This window comes from Oncorhynchus keta, chromosome 28, assembly GCF_023373465.1.
Source record: "Oncorhynchus keta strain PuntledgeMale-10-30-2019 chromosome 28, Oket_V2, whole genome shotgun sequence".
NCBI classification, from domain to species: domain Eukaryota; kingdom Metazoa; phylum Chordata; class Actinopteri; order Salmoniformes; family Salmonidae; genus Oncorhynchus; species Oncorhynchus keta.
In genome coordinates this window covers 57802548-57829885 of record NC_068448.1, presented here as the reverse complement: position 1 = coordinate 57829885, position 27338 = coordinate 57802548, and the positions used below count along the sequence as shown (strand labels likewise).

Here is a 27338-nt window from a genome sequence, read left to right as displayed (position 1 = left end):
CACACAAACAACTATTGCCTAAGGTTAACAGAATGCAAAGCCAGATAAAGGGCAATAATGGTATTTTTGCATCCAACAGTTCCAGGGGCAGGCAGTTCAAGCAAAAACATACAGCACCATTGCATTTACATGGGGAAAAATAAATAATTCAGCATATTATGGGTGTGAGTTTCTCAGACACTGCACCATATATAATGTAGCATATGGGGAGTAGTACAGTTCAGATTACCTGTCATAGTCTTGGATCACCATGCCAACGGACCAGATGGCAGACAGGTATTCATTGACCCCTTGTGGACTGATGTAGTGGAGAGACTGGGGAGACTTGGGGTCACCGTTTGACCCTGTGAAGTCAATACCCACCTACAGATGAGAGGGAGACAGAGAGACGAGGCTTATTGTCGTGGCAGTTCAATTCAATGAACTTTATTCAATACATTTTTGCTGGCAGGCATAGGACACAAATTGAAAGACAATGAATAAGAAAAACAGACAGGTGCGATGTACAACACAGAAAAACTCCGCATGAAAGAACCATTTCTGTGCTAGAGGTCATTTAGAGAGAAATCTTTACTCACAGTGAAGTTGATCTGGCAACCTCCCATGATGTAGTCCAGGAAGGTATACTCCTTCACCACCTGACACAGCTTCACACTCACCACACCAGAGTTTTTGTATCCCTTCTTCTTCTGTTGCTTTTTACTGTTGATACACTCAAACTCAGCCTGGGGAGGGACAGAGGAGCAAGGATGAGAAGAACCACACAGGCTGACACACGCAGAGTAACCCTTGCACTCCATCTCACCGGTGAGGAGCGCGATGCCTCTTGCAGACGTGTCATGGTGGTCTCAAAGATTCCAATGAGGTCATGAGATCCATCATTGTCATAGTCGTAGCACTCCACCTTAGGACGAGCATAGAGTCGGAGTTAACAGGTTAGCAACAAGCCACAAAATGACTCCTCAAAAAGGTGTGTAACATGAACACACAAACGGTTTCAAACCCCAAACAAACATCATTCACATCACACTCAGTAAGAATCAGACCGCAGGTGAACAAGATCATGCAATGGAAAACACCAAACCAAGACGGCAAACCAAACTCAGAGCAAAGGTAACACAAGTTAACTAACACTAATGCACAACAAAAAGATGCCATGATGACAGAGGCTTCATCAACTTCCGCCATTTGTCCAACAAAGACAATATGGATGTCTATGGAAGGGCTGGAACCGTGGCTATCAGTACAGGATGGATACAGCCTACTACAGGGTAAGTGTTCCCCACCCACTCCAGTCTTCCACTACTGACTAGTCACTTCACCCTTCTACTGAAGGCACATGAGGTTGGAGTTGGACACACACCGGGCTGATGACGGTAGATGACCTGGGTTTAAATAAGATTTGTTTCCTGCTCGATTGAGCTTGTCTGTGACATTGAAACCAATGAAAGAGTCCTTAAAGTGTAGGCACAGGCAGGCTCAATAAAACCTCCAAAAATTTGAACCCAGGTCCGAGGGTAACTCACATGTCCTCCAGTGTGGGTATCAGTTGTTCCTTAAAAGACTGCATTAGGAGTATTTACAGCTGAAAAATCACCAATTGTCAACATCAATCAATGCCCTCAAATGCTGTACAGATTATGTACAGTAGTAGTCCACTTAGCTAATAGTAGAGAACGATAACCATTTAAACTCTACTATAAAACGTGAGAGTTAATGCAGTTATTTCCCCCCCGCTCTGTTTAAAACTGTTAACAAGTACAGTCACCTCCAACATTATTGGCACCCTTGATAAAGATAAGCAACAAAAAGACTATAATATAAATAATACAAATACTAAGCTATATTGTATGCCCTCCAAAATTGGGGAAATTATATTATTTTACACTAATACAATTGCTCAGAGAAAGAGATTGTTAAACTAATACAAAAAATCTGAAAAAGATAAGTTTCAAAATGATTGGCACCCCTGAAGTCTTATAAAATCTGCATTAACTTTCTACTTTTTTCAAGTTAATCTCAGTTTAAGGAACTTTATTGTGGCCAACCACAGCTTCCTGTTTCACTGGGGTATAAAAATGAGGCAACCCACATGTAAAAAAAATAAATAATAATAATTAAAAAATTTAAAAAATACTTAAAAAAAAACATGTCAACCATCACCTTGGAGAAAGGCAAAGAACTCAACAATTAAGAGATTGGGTAATGATTTTTGCCCTTCATACATTGTCTCCAGAAAGTATTCATACCCCTTGACTTATTCCACATTGTGTTACATCCTGAATTCAAAATGGATTAGATTTTTTTCTACATACAATAACACATTATAAAAGTGAGAACATAAGTGAGAAGTTTTAGCAAATTTACTGAAAATGAAATACAGAAATACCTCATTTACATAAGAATTCACAGCCCTCAGTCAATACTTTGTAGAAGAACCTTTGGCGGCGATCACAGCTGAGTCGTTTTTTGGTAAGTCTCTACTGAAAGTCAACAAAGGAACATACCCCTAGAGCCTGCGAGAGCTGGGGCGCAAGATGGCTCAACGACTGATCACACGGTTACGGACCCAGGAACGGAAACGACTACGAGTAGGAACACAGCACATGAGACAACCATAACAGCAGCAGGACACACACTTCAGGTGTGCAGCTGTGGTTGGGAGAGAGTAACATCGGCAAGGGGGTTAAGGATCCATCGAGGAAAAAGGTGCTTGGGAGAGCAGAGACAGGGACCTCGCATTGACCAGTACTTCTTACGAAGCAGCTGGTCAAATCAGTCGAATGAAGCACAGCGACCGGACGCAAACCAAAGTTCGCAGAGCATCAGCACCCCTGTAACCGAGAAAGATAACACAAGCACAGAAATGCCGGTGGATGAACACACGCAACCACAGAGACCTCTAAAAGAGGAAAAGATCAAAGGGCACAGACAGAGTGTGAAGTGGCCCAAAGCTGTTGAAAAGAGAGAGTGGGAAACAATCAACAACGACCTGACAAATCTTGGAACAACAGGTAGGAACAGCAGAGAAAAAGCTTGAAAGGATGGGAGACATTATCTACCACTACGGAGAAGAGCGCTTTGGAGTAAACGAAAGGAGAAGTGGCAAGACACCACCCGCACCAGCCAAATCTAGGAGGCAGCAGGAGATCGAGATACTTGTCAGAGAGAGAAGGCAGCTGAGGAAGCAGTGGAAGAAGGCCTCTGATGCAGAGAGAGAAGGTCTCATGCTAGTCCAAGCAGACATTAAAATGTCGGCTGGCAACCTTGTGAAGAGAGGAAAACTTAAGGAAACGTCATAGGAAGAAGCAACACTCAAGAACACAGTTCTATAAAAAACCCTTTAAGTTTGTCAAAGATCTCTTCACAAAGGAAAAGTGCGGGATCCTAAAAACTCTAAAGCCTGAACTGGAAGAACATCTGGAAAAGGTCCACCAGGACATGAAAAGGCATGAGCAGATAATCATCCCACATGACATCCCACCTATTCAACCACCAGAATTCAAACTGGACACTGACCCTCCAAAATGGAGGGAAGTAGAGAACGTTGTCCGAAGAGCAAGAGCGGCCTCGGCTCCTGGGCCTAATGGAGTACCATACAAGCTCTACAAGAATGCCCCGGGATGTTCTACGCTTTCTTTGGAGGCTTATGAGGATAGTGTGGCAGAAGGAAATAATACCAAAGGCATGGCGAAGGGCTGGTGGTGTGCTAATCCCGAAAGAGAAGGATGCGACAGACATCTCCCTTCTCAACGTCAAAGGGAAGATCTTTTTCAGTATAATAGCACAGAGGCTGTCCACTTATCTGGAAAGGAACAAGTACATTGATACATCTGTACAGAAAGCAGGCAATCCTGGTTTCCCTGGTTGCCTGGAACATACTAGTATGATTTGGCACCAGATCCAAACAGCTAAGAAGGACAAGAGAGGCCTCTATGTCATCTTCCTCGACCTGGCCAATGCCTTTGGCTCAGTTCCCCATGAACTCCTCTGGGAATCCTTCAACATTTTCCATGTACCAGAACCCATCACTACACTGGTAAAGGCCTATTTCCAAGACCTGCAATTGTGTTTCACAACACCTGACTTCACAACAACATGGCAGCGCTTGGAAGTAGGCATAATGGCAGGCTGTACAATTTCTCCTCTGGCCTTCACTATGGCCATGGAAGTCATCATCAGGGCATCGAGATGGGTGGTTGGCGGTGAGAGAACTAAGGAAGGGCTCCTTCTCCCACCTATCCGAGCATACATGGATGACATGACTACACTGACCACCACTGCAGCATGCACCAGGCGGTTACTTGCAAAACTGCAGGATAACAAGTGGGCCCGGATTAAAATCAAGCCAAGCAAATCTCAAAGCATCTCCATAGTCAATGGACAGCTTAAAGATGTGAGGTTCTGCATTGGAGATGACCCGATACCAACGGTGTCTGAGCAACCCATCAAGAGCCTGGGTAGATGGTACAACGAAAGCCTCCGGGATAAAGATCAAGTTCAGCAAGTAAGGCAGGACATCGCCGACGGTCTTGAGAACATCAACAAGACCCTACTGCCTGGGAGGCTCAAGCTTTGGTGCCTACAGTTTGGACTTCTCCCCCGGGTAATGTGGCCACTCACCGTCTATGAGGTCCCAATAACAACAGTGGAGAAGATGGAGCGAACCATTACCTCATACATGAAGAAATGGCTGGGTGTCCCACGATGCCTGAGTAACATCGGCCTCTATGGCAAAGGGGTCCTTGAACTACCTCTTACAAGTCTAACGGAGGAGTACAAGTGCTCTAAAGTAAGACTTCAGATGACATTGAAGGACTCCAAAGACCAGACCATTAGCAAGGCTGCACCTCCCCTACAAACTGGACAGAAATGGACATCATCCAAGGCTGTGCAGCAAGCAACATCAGCCCTGAGACACCAAGACATTGTGGGGAATATCCAGCATGGAAGAGGAGGCTTTGGCCTGGCAGCAAGCAAACCAATGTTCCATAAGGCAACAACATCTGAACGCAGGAAGCTGGTGGTCGAGGAGGTGCGCAGACAGGAGGAGACTGCAAGAAGTGCAAAGGCTGTCTCTCTTGCTAAACAAGGGCAATGGACGCGGTGGGAAGGCCTGGAGAGGAGAAAGATCAACTGGGGTGAGCTTTGGCAAATGGAGGCAAGCAACATCAGCTTCATCATAAGAGCTGTTTATGATGTGCTTCCATCACCAAAAAATCTACATCAATGGTATGGGCGAGGACTCGACCTGCCCCCTCTGCCCAGCTCCAGCGACTCTCAGGCATATAATGACAGGTTGCAAGACCAGCCTCTCTCAAGGCCGCTACACCTGGAGGCACAATCAGGTCCTCAAAAGCCTGGCTGCAGCACTTGAGGCCAAGAGGAGTACAACCAATTCATTACCTCCAAAAACAAGCAATCCCGTCAAAACAACAACATTCATCCGGGAGGGACAGAAAAGGCCCAAGTAGCCTCCTACGAAGCCAGAAACTGGACACCTAGCCATGGCCCGGGACTGGAAGATGCTTGTCGATATTGGCCAGCAACTAATTTTTCCACCTAAGATTGCTTCTACCAACCTTAGGCCAGACATGGTACTCTGGTCCCCTTCACGAAAGGCTGTGTACATCATAGAGCTCACAGTCCCGTGGGAAAACTCTGTTGAAGAGGCCTACGAGCGTAAGAAACTACGTTACAGCAGACGCAACTAAGCGTGGCTGGAATGCAAAAGTCTGGCCAGTTGAAGTGGGATGCAGAGGATTCGTGGCTTCTTCCACCATCAGGTTGCTGAAAGAACTTGGAATCCATGGACAGGCTCTGCGGCAGACCGTCAGAGCAGTTTCTCAAGCAGCTGAAAGAGGCAGCCAGCCAGTGGATCTGGATCAAACGGAAGTACCCTTGCTGGGCTATAACTTCATGACCCCCCACCCCCACCTGAGAACCCAATTCAGATCCCTCCAACTTGAGGAGGGCATATGAGGTATGCGGTCAGCTGTAGGGCTGGCTCAGGGAAGAGGACGCCCCTGCCTTGCATAGTCCCGTGGGACATCTTAATTGGGCATGGAACACAAGCTAAGGCTTGATCACCCTTTAGCTGGCCACCTTTGATGAGGGTGTTTAGTGATTAAAGGCCGAAACACCCACTGATTCGCAAGCACACTACTGAGGATGTGTCCCAAAATTTACATCTTAACCCAGTCTAAGAAATAAACCTCCCATGCCACTCTGTCAACATCACGGCAAATCTCATGCGAGTGCATTCCATCTATTGGCACAATGGACAGTTTTTAACATCTCGTCCCGTGTTTTATGATTCTAAGAGCTTTGCACACATGGATTGTACAATATCTGCCCATTATTCAAGCTCTGTCAAGTTGATTGTTGACCATTGCTAGACAGCCATTATCAGGTCTTGCCATAGATTTTCAAGCAAATTTAAGTCAAAACTGCCTGTGTTTAGCTGTATTCCTTTTCTTATCCCCCCCCAAAAAACATCTTAGTCATTCCACGGAGGGCCGAGTGTCTGCAGGTTTTCGCTCCTCCCTTGTCCTTGATTGATGAATTTAGATCACTAATTAACCTTCACCTGGTTGTCTAGGTCTTAATTGAAAGGAAAACCCAAAAACCAGCAGACACTAGGACCTCTATGGAATGAGTTTGACACCCCTGCCATAGCTAGTCTTTGCCGATGATAGGTATACCCATAACATAATGCAGCCACCACCATGCTTGAAAATGTGAAGAGTAGTACTCAGTGATGTATTGGATTTGCCCCAAACATAACTTTTTGTCTAGAATAAAAAGTGTTAATCCCCCCCCAGTATTATTTAAGTGCCTTGTTGCAAACAGGATACATATTTGGGAATATTTTAATTCTGTACAGGCTTCCTTTTCTCTCTGTCATGTAGGTTAGTATTGTGGAGTAACTAAAATGTTGATCCATCCTCAGTTTCCTCATATCACAACCATTAAACTGTTTTAAATTGCCATTGTCGCCAATGCATCATGGTGAAATACCTGAGCAGTTTCCTTCCTCTCTGGCAACAGAGTTAGGAAGGACGCCTGTATCTTTGTAGTGACTGGGTGTATTGATACACCATCCAAAGTGTAATTAACTTAATTAAGAGATATTCATTCAGCATCTGCTTTTTTGCTGTTGTTGACATCTACCAAATCGGTGCCTGCCCTTCTAAGCGAGGCATTGATAAACATCCCTGGTCTTTGTGGTTGAATCTGTGCTTGAAATTCACAACTCGATTGAGGAACCTTACAATTATCTGTATGTGTGGGGTACAGAGATAGGGTAGTCATTAAAAAATCATGTTATTTGCTTGCCACATTTTTACTCCTGAACTTATTTAGGCTTGCAATAACAAATGGGTTGAATTCTTATTGACTCAATACATTTTAGCTACACATTTTTTAAAATTAATTTCAAAACATTTCTACAAACAAAATCCACTTTGACATTATGGGGTATTGTGTGTAGATCAGTGACACAACATTTAAACATTTAATGAATTTTAAATTCTCCAATCTCAAAACATTATAGAAAAAGGTTCCGTGGCATTATCCTTGCAAGGGGAAGAGGCACAAAGTCGATGCCAATAACTGACACCTATCTTTCTGATGCAAAAAAAACAACTTGTTAAACAGAATCTTTCTCTGAGCAACTGTATTCATATAAAATAATAATTTCCCCCCTTTTCTAGTATTTGTATTATTTATACAATCTTTTTTGCTTATCTTTTTATCAAATGGTGCCAATAATTGTGGAGGTGAACGTATCTTAAGGTTATTACCTGTGTTATTATCATGCAAACCACACACAATTCCGGAAAAGGTGTTACACCAAAACATTCCCCAAATCAAATACAAAAGATATGGAATAGTTCAGTGTCTGTGCGGTAAGAGTTGCTGATGTGTAAGGTAGTAGTGGTACAGGTGTGGTTGTGGGTCTACATACCTTTATATGTTTGTCCATGTCTCCTCCACACAGGGACTGCAGGGGGATCCTGAAGGGTTTCCATGTTGGGTTCAGGTTGTTCTTCACCACCTTATATATGCAGGGCACAGGGACAAATATTGTAACCGTTATCTGTATTGCATTACCACTAACCACAATCTGTATCACAACACCAGTGTCTGGACACAGTACAAGAGCAGACACTCATTAGCTACATAGCATTTGGTTCAATCACATTAGAGGCATCTGGACAAAGAATAGGAGGAGAGTAATGAGTTTCTAGACAAAAAGGAGGAAACCATGCAAATGTTATACTGTTTCCAGTTTCAGTCAGTGAACACAGTGCACAATACTGATTGATGGGCATTTGAAATTATTTCACGATTTGAATAATAACGAAGTAAATAAAAGAAATGCGCTACTCTCGACCAATCAGAATGATGCAAAATGCCACAACAGGGCGCAGTTGTTTTCAGGGTGCTAGCTCGGGAGGTTTTGGGCTAAGGGTAGCCTCGGCGAACAGCAAAGGTGAAAGAAGTCCGATGTTCACTATCAAATAACTTATTGTTTAGAAAATTATATCTGGTGAGTATTTTGCATTGATCCGTTGGCGTGCATGTAGGTGAATCCCTGAAGTGGGGAAAATAGCAAAACGTTGTAGGCTACATTTACAATGCCCAACTGTAAACAACGTACTGTCAAAGCCACATGTCTGAAGCAGCAGTGGCTCAATGCGGTGTACATAAACACTACATTCTTACGTTTGTTGTTTTATTAAATTAAGCATTTCAAATGTCATATCCTTGTGTGCAACAATGTCACAGGGACAATTTCATTTAGACAACACTTTTTCATTGTTGACAAATTTGAACTCACAAGGGTCCTGATGTCTGTTAGGATATCCGGATATTCGATTAACCGTGCCATCTCTAGTGTGCAACAGGATATTACGTAGTCTACGGTTATTGCCGTCACATTTCACACAAGACAATAAAACTGCCTTTAACATTCACAATATGCAAAAGACGACAAGGAGTACAGTATGTGCTGCATCACTGAATGGAAGTCGTATGTAGTTGTAAAACCAGTTAAGAAGTCTCCTTTGAAATGGGCCGTATGAGAGTCTGTGTTGTACTCCATAGAAATGTCTATGGTGTATTGTACCTCCGTTCTGTGAGCCAGCTGCCATCCCGTCGCTGTCTGCTTGTAGAACTCCAGGTAAGGATCAGACTTCCCAAAGAAATCCTGGAAACAGCCTTATATGTCAAAACACAACAGACAACAGACACAAGCTAACTATTGTGATGTTTTATTTCCCTCAACTATTGGCTTTACAGAGCAGCAAGTATCACTTCAATAGATTCGTCACTCATGGGATGACCCGTGCTTGGTGCACATTCTTCAATATTGTATCAATACCTTGTTGTCCAGTTTTCTTGCTTCAGCCTCAAAATTCACCACCCTGTTGTCTTTTATTTCTTCAGCAATTATCTACAAAGAAAATAAAACAGTAAATAAAAAAATAAAAAGACAACGACAAACAACAAACATCTCTGTAAATGACTCACTGTAATGGTTCCTCTTCCTGCAGGCCTGTTGTTCTTCAACACCAGTGGTCTAGTATGCTTTCTACTAGACACCACCTGGAAAAGACAATTTGAAGCGTAAGAAACACTTGTAATGTAAATGACCACTTAAGCAATAATGCCCGAGGGGGTGTGGTACATTGGCCATATACCACGGCTAAGGGCTGTTCTTATGTGCGACTCTAAGCGGAGTGCCTGGATACAGCCCTTAGCAATGCTATATTGGCAATATACCACAAACCCCTGAAGTGTCTTACCTCTTATATAAACTGGTACCCGGTTTATAAAATGTATTACAAACCAGGTAGTTTGAATTCTGGATGCTGATTGGTTGAAACAGCATTCAGCTGTGTGTATATAAGACAATGTACCAGATTTGTGATGAAGAAATACTTGTTTACAGTTCTATTTATGTTGGGTTTGTGGTCAATGTACCATGGCTGAAGGCTGTATCCAGGTGCTCCGCCTTGCATCGTGTACTGTGACTATCATAAGTATTCACCCTCCTTCAATTTCATTGTTACAAAGTGGGATTAATCACTTAAATGTAAACTAAATATAATCAAACATTATATCTACGCAATCCATAAAAGTAATTATTTATCACGAGGGCCATAAACTATAACTATTAATGCTGCATACTCAAAAGGTCAAAATATCACCTTACTGGTGAAACTAGTTATAAATTGCTATGGTGTAATCACTTTTGAGGAGAAGCTCAAGTACATATTCATATTTTAAAATGTGTACTATTTTATGATTATTTCCCATTCAACAATAACTATGAATAAGGCTTGAAATTACATATGCTTTCTAAATATAGCATAATCAAATTATAAAATGACTAACTAAGATTTCCCCTTCCTTATAACTGTAAAATACATGTTTATATGTTTAGCATTAGAGAAAGCATTTGCATATTTTCTAAAGCTATCAACTGATCAAAACGTATTGCTGTGAATGCCTCACAAATCATCTTAGTTAGCTTCCTGAACTCGCTAGGAACTCACCTTTCATCTCGTGTCCGTCTACTACAAACAGAAAGTGTTTGTTCAAAATCAATTAATTATTTTCGATCTCAGAATGGCCTACCGTGGTGAAACCACTATCTCTTGCTGCGCTACGATGTAACGATTGCAGGCATGTCAGTGGCTTTGATGTAGGGTTCAGACAGTTTATGTACAGTCAGAAGAGCGAATTAAATGGTCGGAGGGACATCCCAGTTTCAAGTGGTTTCAGATTTCACATCCTACATCACACATGCTCAGACAAAAATACTAGTTTGTCTGCGGGAACCAGGGCTCAAAGCAAGCCATTTTGATCTACGGTGTCTATAGATCAATTTATAAGAGGAAATGTCAGTCGGAACCGGTACCAGAACCACGCAGGTTCCTGTTACATCTAAGAGGTTTTAAAATGTGACCGAATGACCAAATACAAACAGTGTAACTATTCCCTCCGCGAGGCAATCAAACAAGCTAAGCGTCAGTATAGAGACAAAGTAGAATCTCAATTCAACGGCTCAGACACAAGAGGTATGTGGCAGGGTCTACAGTCAATCACGGATTACACAAAGAAAACCAGCACCGTCACGGACCAGGATGTTTTGCTCCCAGGCAGACTAAATAACTTTTTTTCCCGCTTTGAGGACAATACAGTGCCACTGACACTGCCCGCAACTAAAACATGCAGACTCTCCTTCACTGCAGCCGACGTGAGGAAAACATTTAAACGTGTCAACCCTCGCAAGGCTGCAGGCCCAGACGGCATCCCCAGCCGCGCCCTCGGAGCATGGTACAGCAACTGCTCCGCCCACAACCGTAAGGCTCTCCAGAGGGTAGTGAGGTCTGCACAACGCATCACCGGGGGCAAACTACCTGCCCTCCAGGACACCTACAGCACCCGATGTTACAGGAAGGCCATAAAGATCATCAAGGACATCAACCACCCGAGCCACTGCCTGTTCACCCCGCTATCATCCAGAAGGCGAGGTCAGTACAGGTGCATCAAAGCTGGGACCGAGAGACTGAAAAACAGCTTCTATCTGTTAAACAGCCACCACTAACATTGAGTGGCTGCTGCCAACACACTGACTCAACTCCAGCCACTTTAATAATGGGAATTGATGGGAAATTATGTCAAATATATCACTAGCCACTTTAAACAATGCTACCTAATATAATGTTTACATAACCTACATTATTCATCTCATATGTATACGTACTGTACTCTATATCATCTACTGCATCCTTATGTAATACATGTATCACTAGCCACTTTAACTATGCCACTTTGTTTACATACTCATCTCATATGTATATACTGCACTCAATACCATCTACTGTATCTTGCCTATGCCGCTCTGTACCATCACTCATTCATATATATCTTTATGTACATATTCTTTATCCCCTTACACTTGTGTCTATAAGGTAGTTGTTTTGGAATTGTTAGCTAGATTACTTGTTGGTTATTACTGCATTGTCGGAACTAGAAGCACAAGCATTTCGCTACACTCGCACTAACATCTGCTAACCATGTGTATGTGACAAATAAAATTTGATTTGATTTGAAAATGATTTGTCAGCGATCAACACAAAAAACATAACTTTTTTTTTTGAAGATTAATGAAAAATAAAACACTACCATATCTTAATAAAATAAGCATTCACCCATGAGTCAATACATATTAGAAACATGTTGGGTAAGTCTCTTAAGAGCTTTGCACACCTGGATTGTGCAATATTTGTTCATTATCTGTCAAGGTGTTGGGGATCTTTTCAAGCAGATTTAAGTCCAAACTAACAAGGCCCCTCACAAACATTAACCGTCTTCTTGGTAAGCAACTCCAATGTAGATTTGGCATTGTGTTGTAGTTTATTGACCGACTGAAAGGTGAATTCCTCTCCCAGTGTCTGGTGTAGGTTTGGCAGGTATTCGTCTAGGATTTTGCCTGTGTTTAGCTCCATCCAGATTCTTTTTAGGCCATGGCTGCGGATCTGACTTTTTCGGGTTGGGGGATCTTTAGTCAGCTGACTAAAAGATCCAGAGCTTCCCGAAGATTCTGCAGATGTGTATTCTCTACTTTATGCGCAGAGAACAGGCTACTCAGGCGAATGGTGGTTGTTTTATTAATAAAGTTAAATCAAGCTGAATCAATGTCTGCAAGATCTCACATAATGATCACAGTATTCTACAGAACAGAACCAAATATAATAGCATAGTATAACATTACTGTAAGACAAACACCACCGCATTCAATTGCGAATGAGTTTTACCCATAGTAAATCAGCCATTTGATCTCAAATCAGTTTCATGGGGATATGCACTTTGATCTTGAGTTACAGTGTTGTCGTAGTAGCCTACGGTGTTGTTTTGAATGATGTACAGTGAGCTAATTTTAGTGCAGATGGTGTTAAACTGTAGCATTAGCATAGCCTACCTGTGCATTTTGCCTAGTGGCACGCGATGTTGAGAAGAATGTGGTGGTGTTTTCATCTTATAGTAACGTTATACTACTCCGCTATTATATTCGGTTCTGTTATGTAGAATACTGTGATCATTACGTGATCATGCAGACATCGATTCAGCTTTACCTTATGTTGATCTAACCTCACCTGTAGCCAGTTATCTGCACGTAAAGTAGAGAATATACAGGATACAAGTTTTGAAATATGTTTTACTCTGAAAAAAAAAGGGGGGGTGAATACCACACCGCCTCAGGCCTTATTGCCTACATTGACACCGGTGCTCTTGAGACAGACAAAGTCCATACAGACTGTTTGTTCAGCCGCCTGAACAAACAGTTAAAAGAAACCTTTAGTGTCAAGTCACAGATTGCACAGCCACTGCACGTCTACATAGGGGTTTGTATGCACTGTGCATGATGCTAACTCTCTACGTGAGTGACAGTGGGACACTGACCGGAATCACCAAAACAGACTACTGCAACGTCTTTCAATATTTATACAATGGGTCGGTCTAATCCTGGACGCTGATTGGTTAAAACCGCAATCCAGCCGGTGTCTATTCCACAAGTTACCACCGGCTAAAGCTATGATGTTGAAATGCCTATTTACCCTGTTCCATCTCACTGCGCAATTCACTGTCTCATTAGCCCAGCCAGACAATTTATTAACTTGATTTCCACTGTAAAAAGCATCTAGACATTATCTGCCATTTCTTTTAGACTAGTAATTGATTTTCAATAGCGGAGATTTATATAAAACTTGTGGGAGTCAGGACGAGACAAACAAGTAGCTTCTCAGCCAGTCAAAATCATGAATCATCATCATTTCTACAGACTTACAAATAAATGTCTGTAGAAAACAGCTTAAACAAATGCAAATACTTTGCTGTTATTCTAGCTGCACTGTTTTACGTGACTAAGTTAGCCGTAATTGGCTAGCTAGCAAGCAAGGGATATTGCCAGCCAGTATGGCAATATAACATCTAGAACGAACAACTGGGTGGTTCCATAGATGCAGAACTAAAAAAGACTTAATGACTGGGTCACGTCTCGGGCAACCGAACCGATAGAACAAACAACCAGCCAGCTTGGGTAGCAACCCTAGATTTGTGTCAGGACTATATCCCGTGGAAGGATGAAATAGTATGAATAAATTCATCAAAATAAAGTTTAACTAAAATATATCAATCAATATTTGAATATGTTGGTAACCCGTTATATAAAAAGTGATGCCCTCGAAGTCGGTGTTTGGCCTAACAACACCCGTGCCAATATATCCTCCAAACACCGGCTTCTCGGGCTTTATTAAGTGAGGAGGGGAAAGAAAAAGACCTCACCTGGCCCAAGGTACACTCCAGCTCTCCCAGGAAATCATCATCACTTAGGTCAACAGTTTTATTGTCGATGTCGAAAATTCCAAACTTCAGCTTTTGCACTATTTCAAAGTAGTAATCGATGATGAACTTCTTGGCAAACTTTGGCGCAAGGCAATTCTGTACCTTCTCTGTGCGGCCCACCTACGAACACAAAAAATTCAGCCAGTTAGTAATCAAAACATACACATTCTCACACCCTCATCAAACTAATCAACAACACCAAGTGATACTGAATTGGACCAACATTTCAGATTCTTCCTGGAAATAGTTAGTTAATGCTCGCTTTAGCCATTCTACAACGCTGAGATGCTTTTCTGAACAGTCAAGCGGAATACAGATTCAAGCTAATCAATTATGCATGATGATGGCTTTGGGGAGAAATCTTTTTTTTGCCGAGTTAACATTTTAACAATGTCACAGTGTTTCTTGGGCAAACAAGAATCTGTGACTGACCTCGTACCACTGTGACCCAGTAGTGTTCATGAGAAGAACACACAGTGGGTCAGACTTGGAGCCAATGTCCTTGTCCAGAAGATTCTCACAGGAGACAGTCAGCTCCACCTTTGTCACACACTGTGTCGCCATTGGACCTGCCTGTAACAGAGGAGACAGATAATGTCCCTAGGCAAAATTAAACAATCTGTGAGCTACTGTACATACAAGCATCCAAAGATGTGTTTTTTCTAACTAGGTTTGATGTAAGTTTGCTTTTATTACAGATACTTTACCAACATTAACTGTGAGGCTAGGCAATAAACCTGAGTAGCAAGGGTGTGGACAGCTAAGCTAAATGTCTAACGTCACTATTGTTTTGACTGTTGACGCAACACAGTAGGAAACATTAGATATTATTATTTTATTTAAAAAATTACAAATATTATATAAATACAGCTGAGTTAAAGCTGCAATATGTAACTTTGAGCCAAATGTGAGTTATAGATCTGTCTATCTCATTGAAAGCAAGTTGAAGAAGCGGTAGAGCTGTTCTGTGTCTGCTATTTCTATGCTTCCCATTCTTAAGTTTCGTTTGTCTTTTACTTTTGTACACCAGATTCAAACAGCTGAAAATAAAATATTTTTGGTCATTGAAAATATATTTCACAGCAGTTTAGATGGTACAATGATTCTCTACACTATGCATTGCTTGTTTTGTCACAAACTGAAATTAGGCAAACTGTTTTAGCAACCTGGAAATGGTGGAGCGATTTCCGCAAAAAATGGCTTCATTAGACAGAAATACCCCCTCAGACTATCCCGCAGGTGAAGAAGCTGGATATGGAGGTCCTAGGTTGGCGTGGTCTGCAGGTGTGAGGCCAGTTGGATATACTGCCAAATTCTCTAAAATAATGTTGGAGGCAGCTTATGGTAGAGAAATTAACATTCAATTCTCTGGCAACAGCGCCGGTGGACATTCCTGCAGTCATCTTGCCAATTGCACACTCCCTCAAAACTTGAGATATCTGTGGCATTGTGTTGTGTGACAAAACTGCACATTTTAGATTGGCCTTTTATCGTCCCCAGCACAAGGTGCACCTGTTTTATTTTATTTCACTAGGCAAGTCAGTTAAGGACAAATTTAGATTTACAATGATGGCCTACCCCGGACAATGCTGGGCCAATTGTGCGCCGCTCCATGGCACTTCCAATCATGGCCGGCTGTGATGCAGCCTGGATTCGAGCCAGGGACTGCAGTGCCTTAGACCGCTGTGCCACTAGGGAGTCAAATAATGATCATGCCATATAATCAGGTTCTTGATATACCACCTGTCTGGTGGATCGATTCTTGGCAAAGGAGAAATGCTCACGAACAGGGATGTAAACAAATTTCTGCACAACATTTGAGAGAAATATTTTTTTTGTGCGTATGGAACATTTCTGGGATATTTTATTTCAGCTCGTGAAATCAACACTTTACATGTTGCGTTTATATTTTTGTTCAGTGTAGAAAGAAAATCGTTGATCGTCCCTGAGCTCTGACTTCTCCCACATGCTGACCTCTGGCATCACCGACTTAAAAAATTACCTCAATTACAGCATTTTCTTTCAGGAGTTAAAATATAACATTACATAATTTATGAAAATAAATACTAATGATTTTTGAACCCTAATTTTACAAGCATGATAGCTGTACCTTTAGTTTATGAATGACCATTAGCTAATTAGCGTTTCTCAACGCATTCGAAGCACATCTAACTAGTATTTACGACTTAACTAATAGTAATTATCACCTTCCCACTTGGTTATGAACGTAGCACAAATTAATCATACTGTAGATGGGGCGTGGGAGCAGAGTTAGGCTACTTGTTAGCAAGCTAATTTATTAACATAACTAGCTATATATCAGTATTAGCTATGACATAATATCGAAAACAGTTGTGGCGGTCTTTCTATCCTGGTTTTGGTTTGACATGTAACGTTAACTGACAGCTGGCTAGCTTGCTGTTTCTCTAGCAAGTTAGCGATTTCTATTAGCTCCTGAAACACAACGCGTTAAACAATTTTACATCAATAGCTAAACATAAACAAGCCATGCACGATATTATTTATTAACTATATTCTTACCTAAATTAGTTTACTTTACAATTCTCCGAGTCCCTGAAGTAATCTGTGTGCTACTCGGATCAAGAGCTGTTCCACAACTGTTCAGTGTCGAATGGACCCTCCGGCCCAAACCCCGCCTTGGGTGTGTCCCAGATACATACTTTGCGTAGTGTCGAAACCAAACGGACCAAAATGGAGAGGGACCACTGAATGTTTCCAATTAGAACCCTTTTTTTTTTTCGCAAAGCCTTTACGGTTTGCAACGGTAGAAACTGGTCTCATATAATTATATATTCTGTAGATTTCCGTTCTGACTACGGAACCTATGAAGTAGCTTCTTGTTTCTAGTCGACACCATAACCAGAGGACGTATTTTGCCAGGAAACATTTAAGATAGCCATTAAAAAACAGTTTTGAAAAGCATTTTATTTGACCTTTATTTTAACTAGGCAAGTCAGTTAAGAACAAATTCTTATTTTCAATAACATCCTCGGAACTGCCTTGTTCAGGGGCAGAACGACAGATTTCTACCTTGTCAGCTTGGGATTCGATGTTGCAACCTTATGGTTACTAGTCCAACTCTCTAACCACAAAGCATACCCACCAATGCAATGGTTTCGAAGTTGAACACTTTTGATACCAGAAAAAATACTGTGGGAAAAACAAGTTAAATTGTAAAAATGCCCGACCAATCTTTACAACAACCTGATTTGAAGTTCGTGTTGTTTCTCAACGTTTTCGTTAATTGCGATCTTGAATGACCCGCGTTTGTATCGTATTCTTACCTTTCAAAGTCCAGGCTGTTCGGCTCAGACTTAGAAGTGATCATTCAGCTCTTGACTTGATTAGGGAGAAGGATGGCAGGAGCAACTTTCATGCGATTTGCTGCCCGGACTGTGCTATCGGCACCTGCTTGTAAAGCCGTCAAGATCAGAGGATATCATCGACAATACTTGACTACTTTCAGGAGCAATACCTCAACTATGAACGTAAATAAACCTCCATTTACTTCATCTGCCCAGTTTCTCCTATTGCTGGTGTGAAAGTGTTACATACGCCTGGTAGAATAGAACCAGAGTGGTAGGCTATTTGTTGAAAGTATCTATGTAAAACATACAGCAACTAGATACACTATGCTGATCTGAATGGATGTAGGTGAAAGGTCAGTAGGGCTACACAGTACAGTGATGTGATTGCCTCTGCACATTGTTTAACGTTTGTTCAGTATCACTATTAAAAGCACAATAGGATGCACATGATTGAGAATGAACATGACAATATAAATTACATTTGACAATATTGATATTTTGTTATCGTCATTATTGTTGTTGTGTTCATTTGATATTACTTGAATACAATAGATTTTCTCCCCTGCAAAGCCTGGACAGGTTCCAAGACAAACAACAACAGTGTGTCTTGAATAAATAGGCCAAGGGGCCTACTGCCTTGATTAGGGGAGAATCTCAGTTAATATCATCCCCGTGTCCTCTCTCCTCACCTCCTTCTCAAAACTCATTGGATGAGAAAGCCAGAGGTCCTGCACCTCTAACCTTCTCCAATGGGTTTTGAGAAGGAGGCGAGGAGTATGCAATTGATATTCTCCCTCAGAATTGTCGCTCTGCATTTGTTGTGACTCGGGTACTTTCGGTAGGGCTACTTTCTGTCAGAGGGACCTGAGCCAGTATGAAAAACATCATGTGGATTCCTCACAAGTAGTGAAAGGGGGGGCGGGCAGGGGGTCTAATATAGACTAGCCAGAGAGGTAACTGTGGTGGAATTTTTGATATAGGCTTGGTCTATCGACTGAGCATATAACGTCTTGTGAAGCAGTCTTTAGTTATATCTGGTTTTATCAGGCTGTGACTGACAAGTGTTTTATGTCTTCAACTCAACTACCTCTGTCTGTTCCGTTCTCTGGTGCAGGGTGGAAGAAGTGCATTCTTGCTCACCTTACCAGTACTATCTTATCTAGGCGTGGAAGCCTACAGGAGGGTGCAGAGTGCAACTGTGGTCCATGCTCTGGAAAAAGGTACACACCACCTGGAAATTAGTAATTCAGAGTGGTTTTAATTATATGTAATATCAACATAATTTGAAAGGGATACAGCTATTGAATCAGACAGAAAAATTCCTGATTAAACATGCAAATGTATGATTTGGGCCTTTTTCCTATCCAGATTCTCTATCTAATGGCACCTCTATTTTGCAATCTCTATTTTGTATTCTAGCTGAGGAGGCTGTGGAACAAGCAGACTACCTGTACAGCTGTGGGGAGACAGAGAAACTCTACCAGCTTCTGCTACAGTATAAGGATAGGTAGACCTACTGTATTTCATAAACATGTTACGGCATGTGTTGTCCATTGCATGTGTATAAGACAGACAGACAGACAGTGACCATTGCAAAAACAGAATGGTAGTATGTATTGATTGGGTTTGGCTGGGATCCAGAACGATTTTGCAAGTCAGGTTGTCTCACTGTTTAGGCATCAGTTTGAGGTCTTTGTACTAACGAGTAAAAATCTGTGACAAAGCTACAGTACCGTTCAGGAACTCAGCAATCAAGGTCAGATGACTTAAGCCTTAAAACAACACTGAATGCCCTCCAAATACTGTTAAAATGTTCTTTCTCTTTCTGTCCCACTATATTTTACTGACCATTCAGCAATGACATTTTTGGAAATACAATATTTGTGTGTCCAGTGATGATGCAGAGTTCCTGTGGAGGCTGGCGCGGGCATCTCGTGACCTCTCCCTCCTCGCTCACATTGCTGCTGACGAGAAGAAGAGGCTGACCTTTGAGGCATTTGAATACGCCAAGAAGGCCCTGGAGAAAAATGAGGCCTGCTTCGCAGCACACAAAGTAATAAAGCCTATGGTTTCTTCTCATTGAATCTATGAAGAGAACCTACTACACTATTACTGCTGTGAAACTAAGCTAAATCATGGTTTTGATCAGGTTCATTTGCCTGCATAATATTGGGTCTACTGTAATAAGATTAATCCGTTAACGCCTGGTTTGCTGCTATCGACCAAGTGGACAAGTTGCTACAAGTCCGGTTGAGGTAAACATTCTAATAGAGCTTTGGTGAAAGGACAATTGACAATTCAATCCCTAATAGCACAGAGGCTAAAAAAGCCAAGGCCAATAGCACAGTGAAAAGGTCATGGCTAAATTTCTTCATGGGCTGCTGGCAAAAAATCTTAATTATTCTTCTGTGTCTCAAGATTATATAGTAATTCTGAATTATGTATACATGCATCAGTACAGACGTTGGTTCATAGGAAACTGATACAACTTTCAATTGAACAGTGAAACATTTGCTACTTTGTCATGTTTACTGGCACAAAGAGGAAAATTCAGCAGTTAACCAAGTGCAAGGTAGGATTCTCTGTTTTTGAGACCTAGAATCCTCTGATAATGGAATACAATTGGAGATCTATAAAATACTTCGGACCGTTTAAGTTGCGCAAGCAATTAAGTAGGCTAATCATATTAGTGCTAATACAAATCATAAGCAAATATATGTGAGAATATGGATGACGATCTTGGTCATGGTTTAGGCATCCTAGCCGGCCCCTGCAGTATTTATGTGGGTATTCTAATTTCTATATCCCTCGTCTTTCTCTTGGTTAGTGGTATGCAGTGTGCCTCAGTGACATAGGCGATTACGAGGGGGTCAAAGTAAAAATAGGAAATTCTTACATCATTAAAGAACATTTACAGGTAAGTGTTTTTTTTAAATAATTTACAGTATGTCATATCATATGATTATTCATTTAAATATTGGCAGCATTCTAAAACAAAATGTATCTTCCATAGAGGGCTATCGAGCTAAATCCTAAAGATGCCACATCTATCCATATCTTGGGTTATTGGTGAGTTATACACTTTCCATGACAGACTGACCAGGTGAATCCAGGTGATAGCTATGATCTATTACTGATGTCACTTGTTAAATCCACTTCAATCAGTGTAGATGAGGGGTAGGAGACAGGTTAAAGAAATATTTTTAAGCCTTGAGACATGGATTGTGTGTGTGTGCCATTCAGAGGGTGAATGGGCAAGACAAAGAATGTAAGTGCCTTTGAACGGTTATGGTAGTAAGTGCCGGTTTGTGTCAAGAATTGGGTTCACGCTCAACAGTTTCCCGTGTGTATCGAGAATGATCCAGCCAACTTGACACAACTGTGGGAAGCATTGGAGTCAGCATTGGCCAGCATCCCTGTGGAACACTTTTGACACCTTGTAGAGTCCATGCCCCAATGAATTGAAGTTGGTATGAGGGCAAAAGGGGATCTATATTAGGAAAGTGTTCCTAATGTTTGGTATACTCAGTGTAGGTTATTTATTATGGAAATGATGTACACTACCGATCAAAAGTTTGGGGTCACTTAGAAATGTCCTTGTTTTGAAAAAAAAGCACATTTTTTGTACATTAAAATAACATAAAATGGATCAGAAATACAGTGTAGACATTGTTAATGTTGTAATTGAATATTGTAGCTGGAAACGGCAGATTTTTTATTTAATGGAATATCTACATAGGTGTACAGAGGCCCATTATCAGCAACCATCACTCCTGTGTTACAGTGGCACGTTGTGTCAGCTAATCCAAGTTTATGCTTTTAAAAGGCTAGTTCATCATTAGAAAACCCTTTTACAATTATGTTAACACAGCAGGAAACTGTTGTACTGATTTAAAGAAGCAATAAAACTGTCCTCCTTTTGACTAGTTGAGTATCTAGAGCATCAGCATTTGTGGGTTCGATTACAGGCTCAAAATGGCCGGAAACAAAGACCTTTCTTCTAAAACTCATCAGTCTATTCTTGTTCTGAGAAATTAAGGCTATTCCATGCGAGAAACTGAAGATCTCGTACAATGCTGTGTACTACTTCCTTCACAGAACAGCGCAAACTGGCCCTAACCATAATAGAAAGAGGAGTGGGAGGCCCCAATGTACAACTGAGCAAGATGACAAATACATTAGAGCGTCTAGTTTGAGAAACAGACGCCTCACAAGTCCTCAAATGACAGCTTCATTAAATAGTACCCGCAAAACACCAGTCTCAACCTCAACAGGGAAGTGGCGACTCCGGGGTGCTGGCCTTCTACGCAGAGTTCCTCTGTCCAGTGTCTATGTTCTTTTGCCCGTCTTAATCTTTTTTTGGGGGGGGCCAGTCTGAGATATGGCTTTTTCTTTGCAACTCTGCCTAGATGGCCAGCATCCCGTAGTCATCTCTTCACTGTTGAGGTTGAGACTGGTGTTTTCAGCTGTGCTAACATAATTTCAAAAAGTTTTTCTAATGATCAATTAGCCTTTTAAAATGATAAACTTGGAACACAGGAATGATGGTTGCTGATAATGGGCCTCTGTACGACTATGTAGATATTCCATAAAAAATGTGCTGTTTTCAGCTACAACATTAACAATGTCTACACTGTATTTCTGATCAATTTTATGTTATTTTAATGGACAAAAAAATGGTCTTTCAAAAACATTTCTAAGTGACCTCAAACTTTTGAACGATAGTGTATATAAAAATGAACTGTTACTTCTTAGGCAAGTTTTTGTTGCATGTCTAAAGATACACAGCCTGTTTTGCCGGAGTCTGGGGTAGTGGTCTAAGCTCCCGATTCCAGACCACAACAAGGTTTTCAGGGGTTCGAGGCCCTGCTTGGTAAACTGTCTGTGCTGTACCTTCAGTACCCCTCTTGATGTCAGTCTCCCAATCTTTAATTACACGTTTCCTGTCTCAAACAATCTCAAAATGATGGGTTAGTGACACCGCCTGTTTTCTCATTTAGGTGTTTTGCCTTCGCTGAGTTGGCGTGGTATCAACGTAAAGTGGCAGCCATGATCTTCGCCTCCCCTCCCACTGCTACATACGAAGAGGTGTGTTACATCCTAAATGGCACCCTATCCTCTATATACAGTGAGCTCCAAAAGTATTGGCACAGTGACACTTCATTGCGGAAAATGTGTCACTGTCAATGAGTGCAAACTTGATCAGTATGAAAATTCTGTGTGACTTTCAGCGCGGGTTTACTGCGAACACTGAGACTGTACCCACTTTAAGTTCGTTTTAACAGTGGCTAAGTAGGCTACTGTGGCTATTTGATCATAATGTAGGCCTAGCAGTTGCCTACCATCAAAAACAATGGAGAAAAACACATCCCATAACATTTTGACATGGAAATAACTGTTTTATCATTCAGCCTACAGAAGCAGCCAATGTGTAGTGTTCAATGCCTACATCCTATCAGACTTCTGAAGAAGAAAAAAAAAATGCATTAACCTGTTTATTCACTTGTCCTTCAGACAAGTTGACTGAAATGTTGTATTTGATGCAAGAAACCACTTTACAAAATAAAATTCTTTATTATTCTCATACCATTATTACAGAGAATCAAACAAATTGTTACGCTCTGCCTATTGGCTACTTAGTTTATTCAAGACGTCTCAAAATACAACACTTTCAGACAGAAAAGCCCGACTCGCTTTTCTGAGTCGCTTTTGAAAGATGGCTAGAAATGCACATTTTATGCTCTTGTTGGCAACAACAACTCCCTCATCGTTGAACTGGGCTAATAACTCACAAACGAACTGGGCTAATAACTCACAAACGAGCTAAGAATATGCAGTTCTCACTTTGATCTCAAAACAAGCGCATCTACACATGACGAATGGCACAGATCCATATATGGCAATGTCTATTTACATATAGGCCTACTGCAGCTCTGATTGGTTATGCAGCAGGTGGTGCCTGTCAATGCAATAGAATCCTACTCCAATGCGCTCTGCTTACAGTAAAAATCTCTTGCATAGTTCGTTTTGCATAATAAATCCTGAATAGTTGTTTCGGTATATTATATTGAAAGTGGCTAATATTGTGTTGATTCGATCACAATTGCCACAGTAGTGAAACGTTGAGAAAGTTGAGTGAAATTCAATCTCGAGCCTCTCTGTGCTGGCTCATATTTCTTCTGTGCGGCAGTCTGAGGTGAGCTGCGCAGTAGATGGAACATTGGACTGTTCCAATACCTTTGGAGCTCACGTATGCACTACTTTTGACCAGGACCTATGGTACTAGTCAAAATAAGTGCACTATATAGGTGATAGGGGGCAATTTGGGATAGATCCGTGATGTCATACTTGTTTTTTACCCACAGTTCTTTGTATATGAACAGTACAAGATCATTGAAAAATGTAAGGCATCATGTTTGACTAAAATTTTTGTTTCACCTCAGGCTTTGGCGTTCTTCCTGAAAGCTGAAGAAGGTTCGTTGTTCTAAATGCTAAATTTTAACACAATACAATGTAAAGATTAACCACAGCCTGTCGTTTCCAATCGGAACAAATTCGTCATAGTGGGCAGAACAAGCAAGGAGGAGGGGCAGAGCAAAGCATGAGCTAGCGAGATCCTATTGGCACGTTCAAGCATGTATTTGCATATTTCCGTTAGGGAACGCCTCCACTGACGTGCAATCACCCAATTTACCCTTGAACTCCTAATCAACGCAATTTTTAAAACTTTGTCAAAGGGTAAAATCTAGCAAACTTATTCCACTCTGTTCGTAAGAGATTTTATTTTTGGGAACAGAAAACTGTATTGAAATCAAATCTTTAATTGATGAGAAAATTAGCATAATATCTGCAAAAATCTCTCGCTTTCCCCAATGCCGGTCTCATCACCATATTTGATAGTGAGTGGAAACGCCAACCGGATGCTTCACACTTATACATTCTATGAAATATCTGTCTCATTGTTCCATCTGTGTTTCTAAAGCCAAATTTTATGCAATTACAAGTCAACGTTTATCTCTCATTTGATCATCTTTCCATAGTGGACCCAAACTTCTACAGTAAGAATCTACTTATGCTGGGGAAGTCCTACATGTCATTGAAGGACCAGGGGAATGCTGTGCTCTGGCTGAGAAAGGCACGGGACTACCCCCCTCACACAGAGGAAGACAAGGAGGTAAAATGCAATACTGTGTAGGCCGGTTTCCTGGACACATATTTAACCTGGACCAGGAGATTCTCCATTGAAAGGGTGTTTTAGTCCAGGACTATGCTTAACCTGTGTCCAGAAACCGGCCCTATAACTGTTACCTGTATTTTAATTGGACATTTACGTGCTCGCCGGAAGTGGGAATCTTCCCAATAAAAAAGTCGCAAGTCTGACATTATATTCAAGTCGGAAAAATTATTCAACAAATAACATTTTAGCTAGATAGATAAGCTAAGTTTGCTAATAATCAAGTGAGCCAGAATTAATTTACATTGACAATATGGTCATGCTAGTTACATTATCCACATTGACAAGTTTGTAATAGCCAAACTGAGTTGTTGTCATCTTTTGATTGAAAGATCAGTGGTGAAATGTCACAACATGTTCTGAGTTTCCCACAACAACTTCGAGGGTGTGAATTAAAATCTCCCAGTCGGAACTCAGAACTTCAGATAACTCCCACAGCATGTGGAACGCACCATTATCACAGTATACTCTGATTGTATAGGAGCTCATTTGTTTATTTCCTGTTCTTCATAGGTCCATAAAGAAGCCATTGACCTTCTGAAGAAGCTCAGTGCATAAGATGACCTAGTCACATGGAGGCAAGAGTGGACTGTGTTGATAATAGGTGTAATCTATGTCTATCTACTATATGTATATTTTTGTTCCTAACGCAAGAGTGTACATAGGCTATACTGTACGGCCTTAACAGGAAATGATACATGCTTTTCCACTAACCTGTGTATAGTGATTTACAAATGCTGTGATTTAACTTTAATTAAATGTTATTTTAATTTAATATGCGTGTCAAGTCTTTTGTGATAGCTTGGGATTGTAACATTCAGGCAAGCTTTTTATTGTCTTTGTAAATAGAAAGTTGAATGGGTGTCTGATTTTAAAATCCCAATATGCGGTCAATGAATGGGATTCAATGTGTTCCATGCAAATATTACAGTTTTTACCAATTGTTTACATACTAAAATTGGAACTTGAAACACAATCACCGAAACCTGAAACTCATGTACCAAATCCCTAAACCAAGTCTGCAAAATTGCAAGCACAATTCCTGCTTTACACTCAGTTTTCAATTCTACATCACACTTTTTGTGAAACACTACACACAGTTCTCTACATTAGGCACAACATTCAAAATAAAAATGTCTTTAGTCCCTTTGGAAAGCATCGCCAATCACAATGCCAAGCTCTATACACCAATTGGCAACACCCACTCCTCACAGGTATAAACACTAGTTGCTGAATTGTTCACTGAGAAATCAGAGCTTTAGCACTATAAAAAGGCCACAGATGAGCTCTCCTGTTTTGGAGGAAAATGGAAGTCAGTGGTGAAGCAAGAGCTTGAGGTGAAGGAGTGAAAGTAAGAGGAGAATGAGGATGAGGAAGGACAGTTGTCTCAGATGAGATCAGGGCCACATTGGTTGCCCATATGCTCAACCATATTAGCCAGCAGCATACCACTGCTGGCTTGCTTCTGAAGCTAAGCAGGGTTGGTCCTGGTCAGTCCTTGGATGGGAGACCAGATGCTGCTGGAAGTGGTGTTGAATGGCCAGTAGGAGGCACTCTTTCCTCTGGTCTAAAAAATATCCCAATGCCTCAGGCCAGTGATCAGTGACACTGCCCTGTGTAGGGTGCTGTCTTTTGGATGGGATGTTAAATGGGTGTCCTGACTCTATTAAAGATCCCATGGCACTTATCGTAAGAGTAGGGGTGTTAACCCCAGTGTCCTGGCTAAATTCCCAATCTGACCATCACGGTCACCTAATAATCCCCAGTTTACAATTGGCTCATTCATCCCCCTCCTCTCCCCTGTAACTATTCCCCAGGTCAACTTACCTGGTAATAAAATAAATAACCGTGAATTGAGTATGAGGGAGGCTGGGCAGAGAGTTCAGGCCAACCTGAGCCGCTACACGGTTGCATCTATCATCAATACATTCAGAAATGACAACCGGCAAGTCGGCTACCATCTTCACCATGCTCTGTATGTATACTGCAGTCCAACATATCACTAGGCCTATGTTACTCAGTGATTGTTGGCCAATGTTACAGTAATGTCATTTCATATTGAAAGAAAATAGATTATTTTAGCTTACTGTAACCAATAATATCATATTTATGGATCTTCTGTGGAACTGAGAGACAGCCAGGCCATGGTTGAAGACGCCGGCTGTTCACACCAACACAGGAGACCGCTATTGTGAACATGGTGGTGGCAAACAATACCATTAGACTAGGAGAAATCTTGAACCACATAATTGCAGACAACACAATATTAAATAACATTCACCAGGCTTGTCTACATTGGACCGTGTATTACAGCGCAACCGAATCTGGATGAAACAGGTCTACAGGGAGCCATT

The 27338-nt window shown here is 41.3% G+C and overlaps 2 protein-coding genes across 6 annotated transcripts in view; one reads left to right on the top strand and one right to left on the bottom strand.

The window, feature by feature from the left end:
- cpne3 (copine III) overlaps positions 1 to 17875 on the bottom strand; it is a 32357-nt gene extending 14482 nt beyond the window's left edge. For 3 of the 5 annotated variants that reach the window (XR_004821023.2, XM_035741633.2, XM_035741634.2), the window contains exons 1-11: positions 16963 to 17108; positions 16000 to 16112; positions 14854 to 14994; positions 14362 to 14541; positions 9538 to 9612; positions 9389 to 9460; positions 9134 to 9214; positions 7970 to 8059; positions 806 to 904; positions 579 to 725; positions 230 to 363 (exon numbers count right to left, since the gene is read on the bottom strand). Coding sequence is in view for 4 of the 5 variants with exons in the window: in XM_035741633.2 (XP_035597526.2) it covers positions 230 to 363; positions 579 to 725; positions 806 to 904; positions 7970 to 8059; positions 9134 to 9214; positions 9389 to 9460; positions 9538 to 9612; positions 14362 to 14541; positions 14854 to 14994; positions 16000 to 16050 (1070 nt within the window). In the remaining variant the exon portion in view is untranslated. Of the gene's footprint in view, positions 1 to 229; positions 364 to 578; positions 726 to 805; positions 905 to 7969; positions 8060 to 9133; positions 9215 to 9388; positions 9461 to 9537; positions 9613 to 14361; positions 14542 to 14853; positions 14995 to 15999; positions 16113 to 16962; positions 17125 to 17726 lie in introns of those variants that run through there. The other 2 variants (XM_035741636.2, XM_035741635.2) reach the window with 2 other exon arrangements.
- Positions 17787 to 25759, top strand: rmdn1 (regulator of microtubule dynamics 1). The gene is made up of 10 exons (XM_035741637.2): positions 17787 to 17930; positions 18865 to 18970; positions 19170 to 19257; positions 19644 to 19803; positions 20578 to 20667; positions 20764 to 20819; positions 22751 to 22838; positions 24194 to 24224; positions 24791 to 24924; positions 25498 to 25759. Exons 1-10 carry the CDS (start codon positions 17799 to 17801, stop codon positions 25540 to 25542), a joined length of 930 nt encoding a protein of 309 aa, XP_035597530.1. The 5' UTR covers positions 17787 to 17798; the 3' UTR covers positions 25543 to 25759.
- The last annotated feature ends 1579 nt before the right edge of the window (positions 25760 to 27338 follow it).